Source organism: Priapulus caudatus, unplaced genomic scaffold (assembly GCF_000485595.1).
Source record: "Priapulus caudatus unplaced genomic scaffold, Priapulus_caudatus-5.0.1 Scaffold138, whole genome shotgun sequence".
NCBI classification, from domain to species: Eukaryota; Metazoa; Priapulida; class Priapulimorpha; order Priapulimorphida; family Priapulidae; genus Priapulus; species Priapulus caudatus.
In genome coordinates, this window is record NW_014577199.1 from 314,309 (window position 1) to 328,166 (window position 13,858).

The 13,858-nt window shown below is 43.8% G+C and overlaps 1 protein-coding gene across 1 annotated transcript in view; it reads left to right on the top strand.

Moving 5' to 3' along the window:
- The window catches only part of LOC106806036 (putative polypeptide N-acetylgalactosaminyltransferase 9), a 47,254-nt gene that overhangs the window by 28,986 nt on the left and 4,410 nt on the right, over window positions 1-13,858 (top strand). Inside the window, exons 8-11 of the mRNA XM_014807879.1 lie at window positions 8,524-8,733; window positions 9,763-9,900; window positions 10,217-10,333; window positions 11,188-11,316. Of these exons, the coding sequence (XP_014663365.1) occupies window positions 8,524-8,733; window positions 9,763-9,900; window positions 10,217-10,333; window positions 11,188-11,316 (594 nt within the window). The remainder of the gene's footprint in view (window positions 1-8,523; window positions 8,734-9,762; window positions 9,901-10,216; window positions 10,334-11,187; window positions 11,317-13,858) is intronic.

Consider the following 13,858-nt stretch of genomic DNA (forward strand, 5'->3'; position numbering starts at 1 on the left):
CCTCCCTCTTTCCGCTAGCTCGCTCCCCTCCACCTTCTCTCACCTCTTTCTCTCTCTCTCTCTCTCTCTCTCTCTGTCTCTCTCTCTCTCTCTCTCTTTCTCGCGCTCTCTCTCTCTCTCTCTCTCTCTTTCTCTTTCTCTCTCTCCCTCTCTCTCTCTCTCTCTCTGTCTCTCTCTCTCTCCCTCTCCCTCTCGCCCTTTCTCTTGCTAGCTATCTCTTTCTTACTTATGTTCTCTCTATCTCTCTCCCTCTCTCGCTCTCCCTCTTTCTTTCTCTCTCTCGCTCTCTCTCTCGCGCTCTCTCTCTCTCTCTCTCTCTCTATCTATCTCTCTTTATCGCTCTATCTTTCTCTCTCTCTCTCGCTGAATAACTTCTTCTTTAAATGGCGTTACTGCGAGTTCTCATACTATATAAAGGCTGTTTATCACGGAGTCAGTACGTGGATTTTTCTACTCGCCAAATTTCTTATGAGTTCAGTTCGTGTGCGCTATAAAATCTAGCCATAGTCATGATAGCATTATCGCACCTGTCATTTCACGTTGACTCACCCGATGAACTCAGGTCTACCTGCGATCCTGCGATCCCGCGATCCCGGCTCGGTCACGTAGACCCAACTGCTGACTATTCTTATCAAACATCTTCTGCATTTACGACTAAAAAATCAGCTGCAATGATCTGCTTATAGAGTGTGCGTATATGCGCGCGTCCCCTATGCTTTCTTTAAACGCATATGCGCGTGCGTGTACCCGCGGCGGGTGTTGTATGTGCGCGCGTGCGTGCGTGCGTGCGTGCCTGTATGCGTGCCTACATGCGTTCGGGCATGCGTGAATGTGCCAGCGTGCGCGGGTAGGTGCAACTGTGCGTGCGTGCGTGCGTGCGTGCCTGCCTGCCGGCAAGCGTGCCGACATGTGCGTGCGTGCGCGCGGAGGTGCAAGTGTGCGTGCGTGCGTGGATGGCGTGACTACGTATACGCTGTCATTTCACCAAGTGGCGAGATAGATAAGAGATATTTCGCAAAAAGAAATGCGAAATTTATAAGCCTACGTGTATAGAAACACGTTTCCGCGGCGTGGCACGCTTGCAAATAATAATTATTCTTTTCGTCTCGCTCTGAAAAAAAATGAAAAAGCAAAGCGACATTTGAACATTGTTTGTTTTACACCTCTTGTGTTTCTGCTTAAAGCCGCACAATGCGCATCCAAACGCTAATTTCTCCAGTACTAGACTAGCAAATACTTCGTGGCATGCATAATCACACTACCTTATGACAAAATAAACTCTAGTTCCTCCCATTTCACTGCGCGTTGTCTTATAAAAGGTATTTGAAAATACCTCCAATGTTGTTCAAATTCTCCGATGTTGTTGACAGTTTCGCGTTGCTCTGCCAAGCAACCGTGCAGCGGTGCTGCCGTACAGTGGTACGGGTGTAGCAAAAATAAAAACATGTGACGTCACCTAACCACTTCGAGGCTAAATTGTTTGGCAAACAAATCGGCGTTGGCGCCAGAATGCCAGTTTTTTCACCTGTTTCTTGTGGGTTTTAAGCAAACGCGCAGTGAAATGGGAGGAACTAGAGTTTATTTTGTCATAAGGTAGTGTGATTATGCATGCCACGAAGTATTTGCTAGTCTACATGGTTCGCACAGTCCTTGAAAAGTCCTTGAATTTAGTAAATGTTGATTTTGTGCTTGAAAAGGCCTTGAATTTTATGAAAATATTCTTGAATTTTTAGAAAGAATCATTGCCTATAATAAAAAGAAATTTTGTATCATTAATGACGTGCAAACTTCAATAAAAATTGCATTAAATGAGCTTAAAAAGCTATAGACACGATAGACAGTTAAATGATGATCACAAATTACAGTAAGTCAGTAAATTCAGTCAGTAAATCAAGGTATGTTGTAGAAGTGACAGTGTTTAGAAGGGTTTATTAATGTGATCCAGGTAAGTTTTAGAGGTGACAGTGATTAAGCATGGGGTTATTAAATTAATCCAGGTATGTTTTGTTCTGTGTATGAATTCCGATAAAATGTCCGATAAAATGTCCTTGAATTTCCGATAAAATGTTCTTGAAAAGTCCTTGAAAAGTCCTTGAAAAAATTTTCAGTCCTCCTGTATGAACCATGGTCTAGTACTGGAGAAATTAGCGTTTAGATGCGCATTGTGCGGCTTTAAGAACTCCCGTTATCACATCATGCGACTCGTATGTGTACAAGCGCGCCCATTTTGTGGTATTTTACTGCGTCAGGCTGAAATCTTACCATAGAACAAAGCCAATCAGTAATCTGAAGTTGATAACGTACACAGTACACAGAGTTATGATAACAGCATTCACTTACCTATATATAGTTGTTACATTTCGATATTTCTCAGTAGAGTGCACGTCACATTCACGTATATAAAGTTGTTCAGCCGAATTAGTTCGTACTCGCATAACTCCGCAGCCTAGAGGAAAACTAAAGATATTTTCACAATCAGCACGTCTGGGAGGTGGTTCTAGCTGAAACAAAAATTTAAAAAAGTTAAAAAGTTAAAAATTCATCAAAATTCTATTCATCAATAGATGGCGGTGCATACAGATTAACATCACGTACATGTAAATCCATGGGTATACCCTAAACGGCGCAGTGGCTTAATCGCTAGAACATCTGTATCCTACACGGGGATTCCGGGTTCGAGTCCCAGCGGGGGAACTTATTTCCCCTTTTTACCTTTACCTACTTCTTTAGTATGTCTTATTTTTAATTTTTACTTTTTATTTTTTATATTTAATGTCTTTTAGCTTTTAATTTCTTATTATTTTTAGCTCATCTGACATAGTCAGATGCAGCTTGTAGAATCGCATGAGCGTGCGTCCGTCCGGCCGTCCGTGCGTTCGTCCGTCCGTCCGTCAACAGTTGGGCACAAATCTTAATCGCTCGACGTACGGTCATGATATTCGGCACATCGGGGGGAGGGGGGGATCGCCAAAACGAGTTGGGATGTCAAAGCTGGGGGTCAAAGGTCAAAGGTAAAGAGGTGTAAAAGAAGGGGGAACATTCACTCCTTAACTTAAGGTATAGGGAGGAAATGCAGAATTTTGGCACAAATCTAAACGGCTCGACCTAGGCTCGTGATAGTCGGTGTATAGCATCATGGTAGGAAAAGCCATCACTGTGCCGAAATTGGAGGTCACAGGTCAAAGGTCAATGAGGCACAGGGCAGATTTTTGACATTTTCTGAGGACATGGTCTGATGGAGCGATTGAAAAACTTTTTTGTTTCAGCGGTAACCTAGCATTTTTATGGCTTTATTGAAAGGACCATGAAATGTACTTTCCGCTGACATGCGAAGAGTAAGTGTCGGATAACCTTTTGACCCTCAAGAGGAGGGTTAAACATGGATTTGTTTCTCTCAACTGCGTTGGCGAGTACCTGTGGGTGTGGAAAGCTCCAATTTTACAGTGAAATTCCACACATAACTCTTACTTGAACAACGCTTACTTAGGAGATAATGGCATGACTTATATATAAGATTCTGTAGTGTACATTATGAATAGTTGGAATACAGTCACTAGCACTCAAATAATTACCCAGGAGTGAGGCTGCGGATTTCCCAGACTTAATTTTCTCATCAAATTTTGGCGCCAATATAGACGCAAGTGTGTACGTTCTTGAGCTTATTCGGTCCACTAATCACTGGCCTACCTTGTACTGAAATTAGTTTAGAGATATTTGCTATCGTATTGCTATAAATTGTAATCTTGCACGAGCTGCTCTGCCTCTGGTTGTATCAACCATTGAGCTATTTTTAACGAGCCAGATGGGCCTCGCAAGGGATTTAATGTACCTTATTACCTGACACCATAGAACGCACGTTATGTATAGTAATAATATGGTAATTATTCGCTCCTGCTTTTTTGCAATTCGTCGTCACACTGACAGCTGCCGTTGCTGCAATGCTTTTGCTGACCGATGCAACCATAGGGATGCAACGATGCCTTTGATAGCGGCCCGCCATCTATCGGAATTTTATTACACTAGTTTGAAGTGTTGTTTTTTGGGTTAGAAATGAACGTATGTATAGGACGTCTTGTTATGCACAAATGAATTTATCAGCAGAACACCAGACACCAGATGAGCCCCTGTCGCTCTGCGGCACTTCTTTACTGTTTGGGATGGGATGGGATGGCATGGCATGGGATGGCATGGGATGGCATGGGATGGCATGGCATGGCATGGCATGGCATGGCATTGCATGGCATGGGATGGGATGCGGTGCGATGGGATGCGGTGCGATGGCATGGCATGTCATGAAATGGCATGGGATGGCATGAGATGCGATGAGATGGGATGGGATGGGATGGGATGAGATATGGGATGGGATGGGATGGGATGCGGTGTGATGGGATGGGATGGGATGGCATGGAATGGGATGGGATGCATGCATGCATGCATGCATGGATAGATAGATAGTTAGATTTTTTGGGTATTTTCCTTTCAACCAAGCGGTCACCAACTGAGTAATGCCACTGATTTCCCCGGGCAACGCCGGGTATTCCGCTAGTACTATATATAACTACCATATGGCGCGAACGAATTGAGTTACATTTCTAAAATTCTAGATACATATCAACACATGTCGTAGCTATAAGCCCCGTGAATTTTGAGTTTAATAAAGCATGAATAGTATAATTAATTACCAAATATATACGCGCGGTATCGCTCATAGGCTAAAATTTTCCGTGCACGTTTCGTAGAGATTTTTCCCAAAAATGTCGAATTCAACGTTATTAAAGCATAATCAATAGTGTCCTGTATATGTAACATATGCTAGCAATATTTAGAAATGTAACTCAAATTCATTCGCGGCCATATGGTAATACGTTATATATATCTTACTCAGAAAAGTATACGCCGTAAGAACGGCAGCAAACTGTTGTCTTTAAATATATAACTACCATGTAATGACACAGATAAAGTTAAAATAATTTCATGGTTAACTGAAAGAAAACGCAGCTGCACTGGGGTACACCGTAAACACTGGCACAGGCTAGCTGCCAACTGAGCTAACTGTGCAGTATCGTTTGTGTATTTCGTCAAAGCACAGAGCTTAGGGGATATCTGCAGTAGGGGGGGAATCTGAGACGTAGCACCAATCTATTGAGAGAATAGATTTTTGTTGACGTTCGCATGTCATGATTACGCATCTTCCCGAGGACTTGGTGATTGTCTGAATATGCTGCACGACGCGCAGTCAGAGACCAGTGTAAATCCCACTAATGTTTATGTGGATCTATCTGTGTAACCGCACTGCCATCTTATTGACGAATACTCTTTTTCGAACTTGATTTGACTTAACTACTTTAATACTTAAACTTTTTAATTTTTTGCTATAGCCACGAACGCATCTCCAGACTGGTGATTCTGAATATAGTGCTTCAGTTAGGTCCTATTTGAGGACAGATCTATGTCGAAAAAAGCCGCGCACAAGTACAAACACACAGCATTACACACAGCAGGCAGTACACAAGATTAGCCAAATATAGTATAGATAGACACTTTTAATTAATAAAACTAATTCGTGACTCTGCAATTATAACTTGAATTTCCAGAGAACGCATCAGCTAAGACATCGTTCGTTTTATATGTCATCTAGAAATTTTTAGAATGTATACTCAAATTGTTCCGCAAGCTTGAATAGATAGTTAGCTACTACTTTCTCTACGAGTCCCATAGCGCGTCGGTGATACCATTAGCCTATAATACGATAGCGCGCGTAAATATTTTTGGTAATTTAATTTCACTATTTGTGCCGTTTCAATAAACTCCAATTATCAACAGGAGACCCCCGAACTGCATAGGCTAAGACATGTTTTTTATATGTGATCCTGCGAATTCAATCTTATTCGTCAGCTGCCTCTGCAAAATTATACAACTCATCGTCTCGCTTGAGATATTATCGTTAGTACACTTTCCTACGGCCGCATAGTCTTAATAGCGCAGTGGTGGTGGGGGGGGGTACGTTCATTGTGTGCGGCTGGCGATGCTCGCACAGCAGTGCGCATAAGGAGCGGTGGCGCGCGATTGGAAGGGTTCGTAATCCGGCGGCCGTCCATATTTCGCCCGAGGCTGACGGTTTACGCCGGCCTGTACGTAAGGTTCAAAGATTTGCACACTGCGGCGCGGGGAAAACCATTGTTTCTGGCAAAAGCTACTTGTAAATACGTTCGCTGACACCATCATACTACAGTGATGGTATTAGCAAACTCAGAGAGACATATACAAATATACTTGCGTGCATGTCAGCATGCTGTTGATCTAACGCTGCGCGCGATGAGACGCCCAGTTCCGCGGGAATGCCGCAGCGGCGAGCCGGCGGTTGATGTTGCAAGTATGAAGTGGTCGCTGTCCCGGCAGTGAGAACAAGTGCGCCAGCAAATTCGGAGCCGCAGGCGCACGTCTCCACAGCGGTCAGCGGCTGTGTGCCTGTAGTTTTTAAAAGATGACTAATGATTATATATGCGACGAATTCTAGAATCTGGTATGATATAAAACACAGTTACAAAACAATCGGCTACAGATTCATGCCATGCCAGATAGCTGAATCAAAAAAGAGTTAGAATTTAATATGAACAAAAAATTACAATGGTTGATAAAAATTCATCGAAACAAAGAAAGTATATGAGGAAGAGATTATAATAGCAACCAAGTAATAAAAAAAATGCACGCAAATATTACTAACTTAGGGGATTTAATTAATGAATAGAGGTTATAAAACGATATGAAAGAGTCCGAATCTGAAAAACGTAGTTACTGAATATGGAAATGTAGTCGACGCTGTGCTCGAGATCATATAATTAGGCACAGCGTTGAGCGAGAGCAGGGGCGACTAGCCGGTAGTCAGGGCAGCGCGACCACGTGGCAGGGCCACTATTTGGTATCTGTCTATCGAACGGTGACTAGAGTCAATGGTCATTAAGATGCAGAGAGCGGGTACGTGACACGTGAAACATCTATGAGATGCGTCCATCGCAAGCCGGGGTCGGCAGAATCAGGTAATCGCTGGACAGCCCTAAGAAGGTGACAGATAATAGCCGATGACGGGCACAGGAATCGCGCTGTGTATACTAAGGCGAGCGTCACTCAGCCAGCGGGGAACTCAACTTCTCTACTCCCGTGTGCGTTATCTGTCACAAGTTGCATTTACGCCATACCGTGTTGTATTCAACCTGTTTTTTTTTTTTAAAAATGGGCCGCCCCCCTAACCAATACAGTCGCTTGTGGTACTTACGTTCTCATACTATTATGTTCGCTTTAGTCTGCAAGCGCAATCCGTGTACTCTGTTTCTCTAACGCTACCTCACTCGGTCACACCCTAATAACCGCACATAGAGGTTACACGAAATATGATCATGGCAGATAGAGCAAAATATGGAATATCATAGTCTAAATAAGAAGTAGATAAGTGAACTTATTACGAACTGCACAGTTTTTAACCTTCTTCCTAAATAACAGTGAAAGCATGGACTAACATTAAAATAAGAAGAAGTAAAAATGTTGAAGGATTATCAAAATGAGATGGTCCTGCTAGCGCAAAATAATAATCACTGCCAGAAAATCAAAACGCATTGAAAGACGATGAAAACTTCAAAGAAGAGATACGGAGATATTCAGTAAAAAATAACAATATATTTTTCTATAACGTAAATCGTCGTAAAATACATATAAAAAGCGCAATTATTTATTGAAAATCCCCATATTTACGTATACAAACATCCTAAAATTGGCGATTTCTTGTGGCAATGTAAACATTCAGCTTCCGTGCTTCGAACATTGTGTGTGTTTTTATTGATATTAGTTGCATGAATGACGCACCGGTCGTTCAATCCTGACACGATGAAAATGCAGATAAATTTCTTTATGTTCGATGCGAAATGCAATCGGCCGATGGCATTGCTCATATATATAGCGAAAGCAAACAGTCTTCCGCAAACACTCAACAACGCAGTAACGTTCAAGTCGTGTGACGCCGCTGGCATTCATGCCCAGTTACAACGAAGAAGGCGGGGCTATATCTTATTAGCGGAGTCTGCCTAAACATCGCATTCCGACGCACTCGAACAACGTTTTTGCCATATTATCAATACACAATTGCCGCCGCCTCGCTGGTCACACTACACGTCTGTCATTCGGAACAACGCGATGTGCGAATTATCATTCCGGATGCGTACCCCCCCGCATAACGTTTTACATTCGCGAACAGAGCAACCGTTAGTGCCCAGCTCGCTCCGGACGTACTGACACCAGGAGTGTATACTATATATTATACTATACAATGTAATACTATAATACTACTAATACTATACTATAATATAATATAATACTATAATACTACTAATATAATACTATAGTATATATCACTAATTAACTTAAAGATAACTTCATATATTTAGTAATATACTATAGTACCTGTAATCTCCCATGTGATATATTATAACTACTCGCATGTAACTAACTACTTGATGTGCCGTTGCCATACAGATAGGATGTGCGCGCCGGAAGCTTAGTAGCGGTTCTGCTTGTTCGCCATGTCGGTGCAGCATATTTCGTAGGGCGAAGTTCGCTCGTCACAAGGTGCCACAGCGTATCTCGCATCCGGATTACTACAAAAACCTGGTGCGGCTCGCCGAGGTGTGGCTAGACGATTATAAGGAGTACTTTCTAGCGGAGCACGTTGGCGTCGCGCTAAAGGTAACGTCAAGCTACGGCTGCCGGCGCCGTCCGTCTGGCTGCTCCACTCATGCGGTTTAATGTCCTGCTGCTACGCACACAGTGCTGCGTCGACTGTCGCATTGAGCCGCGCGAAGCCTTTAGGCGGCGAGCACACGCACATTTAAAACACGTAATGCACACCCACACGCCGCCACGCATCGACACACACGCCAACATCACATCACACACACAACCCGCACACACGCAGACAGTTTCCACCCGCGCGACACACTAGCACATACACACACAGCACTAGCACAACACAACGATCACACAACACTACACAGCTCACACACACACACACGCTGCGTCCACGCACATGAGCCAAGCGCGTGCGCATACAGGCCATTAACATCAAGCCACGCACTAGCACACACAGACATGCGCACGCCAAACAGCACGCACCACAACAGTGCGCAACGCCAAAACGCACGCGCTAAACATGCCGCAGCACGTACACAGGCGAAACCAATCATACACCGCTACGCAAACAGCGTGGTCTATCGTAATAAAGTTTGTATTGGAGATAGTTAGACACTAAAATAAAGACCGGTCTATTGACTGCGATTATATCAACTGCTATCAGGAGTGAATAATAATATATCTAGTCTATTATTATTCACTTCTGCTGATATTATAAGCGCGCCCTGCAACTATTTTATGCAACACGTGAAGATGTTATCCGAATGATGTGAACAGAACTGCTATATTCAACTAACTCGGTGCACTGGCACGTTCAGGACGCGTGGATGTGTGTCCAGCCCAGGTATAAACGCTGACTACTTCATTCATATTGTATTACGCTAGTAATATATGATATATAATATAATATATAGAGAGACGAAGAAAATGGGGAGAGAGAGGAGAGAGAGACGAGGGGAGATAGAGGCGAGAGTATAGAATAGAGAGAGAGAGAGAGAGAGAGAGAGAGAGAGAGAGAGAGAGAGGGCGAGAGAGAGAGAGAAAGAGCGAGAGAGAATAAGATTTAATTACAATTATTTTCACTAGGTTCGAGGTAAGAATTATGGAGACCTGACATCAAGGAAAGCTCTTAGGAAGCGTCTAAAGTGCAAGAGCTTCGGCTGGTATTTGAATAGCATCTGGCCGGAAATGTTCCATCCAGGAAAAGCCATATACGGAGGCGAGGTAAGATGTTTGTGATGTGCACTTGCGTGAATGCGTGCGTGCGCGAGCGCGCGCGCGCGCGTGTGTGTGTGTGTGTGTGTGTGTGTGTGTGTGTGTGTAAACGAGAGAGCGAGAGTACATGCGTGCGTGCATGTGTGCGCGTGTGCGTGGGTATGTTATCCATATTAGCTAATACCTGTATATGTGACGGAATAGAAAACTTTTGTCTGTCTGTATTTACGTCCGTTCACCCGTCCGTCCGTCAGTCTGTCTGTCTATTATTGCGCTAGCAGCTATATCTTATTTATTAACCCCTTCGTGATTTTAACCCTTTCAGATTCGTAACAGTATAGGCGGTGGTGCAGGTGATGCGTGTCTAGACAGTCCGTCAGATGACAAACAACACGGCAAGCTGATGACCTTATGGCCCTGCCACAATCAGCGTGGCAACCAGGTAACGCAGTAGGCCTATAAACGCATTCGTCCGATCTAGTAATTAATTGTTGTCACTCCTAACTCGAACTAAATTTAGTTAATTCACACTATTTATAACAATTTTTAGTTGCTACTAACTCTCACTTATTTAAGTCACTATACTGTACTAGTTTTAACAGTGTTACTACTAGTTATGACTAATTCCAAGTACAACTAATTATAAGTCATTATACTTGCTACTAATTAGTAATTATAACGAATGCTAATTACTACTAGTTCGAATTAGTTCGAATTAGTTCGAATTACAACGCTAATTTTTAGGCATTCCTATTCATTCTAAACATTGGCACAGTGCAACATGTTGTATTATAATTGTTAAATAGAATGGCAGTAAACCGTGCTGTTACGGAATTAACGAATTCAATGACATCGACATTAATGATATGAACATTGAACTGTTCTGTGGGTGAAACAAGGTTGGATACCAGAGTTATTGATATACGCGAACAACTCTTCCGTGTAGAATATTGACATGACTGAACTGAAAGATCGTACCACGAATAACGGCACAGGGTCTCACGGCCCATGCCGACACGGAGTTGTGTCATTAAACCCAAGACCCGAACGGCTGTTAATTGCACATTATTTCTATATAATTACAACGAGCGTGCTTTTTCTACTTCCTAGCGCCGACATTTCCTTGAGAATCTTGGAATAACTACCGGCCACGAGCAGTCAGCCGTTTGATAGCTGTCTCATTCGATGTTAATAAATGGTCTTCACGCTCGCTAATTGTCTCTGTCTCTCTCTTTCACCGCTTCGGCACAACTTCAAGTGCGGGTCACGTATAACTTTAACACATTTACTTCGCAGCAATGGCACATGACCCCGACGGGAGAGCTGCGCCGTGAAGACCTTTGCCTAGACTTTGACGGCAAGAAAATCTCGATGTGGGGTTGCCATGGTTTACAAGGAAATCAGCAATGGGAGTATGACAAAACGGTGCGTATTGTAAGGAAAACATTCCAACGTGACGTCAGCATTTTCGCTGTACGCTAACTGTACCCCGCATAACGATGGGCAACTTATAGAGTTATAGAACACGCATTATGCCATTCGCTACTTACTTGACCTTGTCCCTCCCCTTCACTATATCTCGTCTGCCATCTCTAGCTGCTCCCAACTCTATACCCTCCACCCTTTACCACACTCTTTTATACGCGAAAGTTTGTTATTGGTACCCGAGTGTCTGTTGTTATTAGCCGTATTCCCAATTTCTTAATTAAATTACATAGCTCTCTAAATCTATTTGGAGGCCCCGTGTTTTCCTAACCATAAGTACCTATAGACACCTGATCACATCTGATGGTTTTGTGTTTTCAATTATGACTCCTTACCCTCTAATGTAAGTAAGCGAAACGCGCAACCTGTGCCTCTCGCGAAATTTTAAGGTGTTATTGTTTATTGATCACAACAACGCACGGTTGCAGCGCGTGGAGGCAACGCAACTGCTTGAACCGTGGAGGTGTTATGGCGCTTCTATTTTATGTTCATTTGCTTATTTCATTTTTATTTTCAAATTATTATTATTATATTATTATTATTATTTATTTATTTATTTTCATTTTTTAAATTTTACTTCATGATATCCGACGCGCTCTCGCCCATCACTGCCGTATTTGCAGGCAAGGTCTACTACACTCATAGAAATAATATAGATGGACAGAGTGAATAATGAGTAGAATAATATAGATAGATAGAGCGTCTCTATATATTTCTATGTTTACACTACACGGACTCCGTAAATTTCCCAGAATCAACTTGGCGACAGCCAGAGGGAGGGAGGGGGGAGGGTGCTTCTGTAATTGCTCTACTTTTAGCCACGAACGCATGACACGAATGTATTCTGTCAAAATTATGATTTAGCGCATCGCTGCCTGCAGCAGTATCTATTGCATATGCCGTATTGGCGGTAGGGCCGTCGGCAAGGCAGGCGTTAAATGAGCGAGCGCGGATCTCACCTCAGACCTAGATCTATATAGCACTACCTATCTCGATCTATTTTCTTTATACTACTAGTTATCTTGATCTATATCTGTGATATGCGCTGTTCGATGCTGTATGATGTGATTCACCGATGTTAACATAAAGAACCCATGCACAATATCCACAGGCGCACACGCACGCAATACACACACACACACACACACACCACGAACACACACCCACACACACAACCACACACACACACCACACAAGCCAGACACATACACGCCAAACACACACACGCAGCGCACACGACCCGACCACCACACCACATCACACACACACACACTCACAGACACACACATGCCGCGGGCCGCGCGCCAGGACATAAACCAGCAAACACACGACGCGCGCGCGCACGCGAAACACGACAACACACAGACATACCACACACACCACACACACAGCACACACACACACCACGACACACAACACTACACCACACACACACACCACACAACACACATACTCACACACACACACACAACACACACACACACACACACACACACACTCACAGCATTCCCACACACCACACCACACACACACAACACACACACACACACACTCAACCACTATTTACGTTTCCCATCATTTCCTTCCTTATTATGCCAACAGCTTAGATCGCCTTACCACCTTTCATCTACGTAGACTGATGGATAGTGCATGTTTGCGTTCCAGAAACTGACGTTATATCACCAAACTCGAAGAAATGCATCCAGGCTGCAACAGTGACCAGAAAGAGCATGTTTCATGGAGGAATGCAACGCATCCCGCAACACACGCTGGAATGTTCGGTAAGCCACACGGACATGGGGAATCTACCGTCAAAATATCGCATAAGTAACGTACGATTCGTTTGCAGCTACGGCACTGCGGGAGTTCAGGTCGGTGGCGTGCGCCAAAATGCCGTCGTTATACTTCGAGTATCTGGGACCGACGCCGTGTTGCTCTAGCGTGAACGGGTCTACGCCGCATTTGCACGTTCACCTGTAGATACACGCACGGCGTTTCCGCAGAATCCGATAGCCCCTCAAGCTATGACGGCTGCGATAATGTGCAGTTGTGCTCGCCCTCGCCATACGGGTCGACCGGACTTGCGGCGCACTTGTCTTCCGCGCTGTTGTGGAGTGCAGGTGCGGATGCGATACGTCTATTCCTCTATATGGGCTCCTCGCTCAACATAGTCTGTTTGCCTTCATAATTCTCCGTGTACGGGTCTCACTCTCTCTGGCGGCTCTTCGAACGAAGTTTGTAACGGGTCTATTTTCACGCGACTACGTATATATATCCCCCCCCCCTGTCACGCACTATATCATCGCGTTAGTTCCTATACCGTGTGCCGGCACTTCCACCACACATTGCGTATCGTCCTGATAATTGTGCATATAGTTGGCTATTCTGATGCTCACGTCGTGAATATATAAACTCCGCAAGAGAGTTCGATACAGAATACCGATGCCTGTGTTATGTTGTTGTGCGCCGCGCGTTTTTCAAT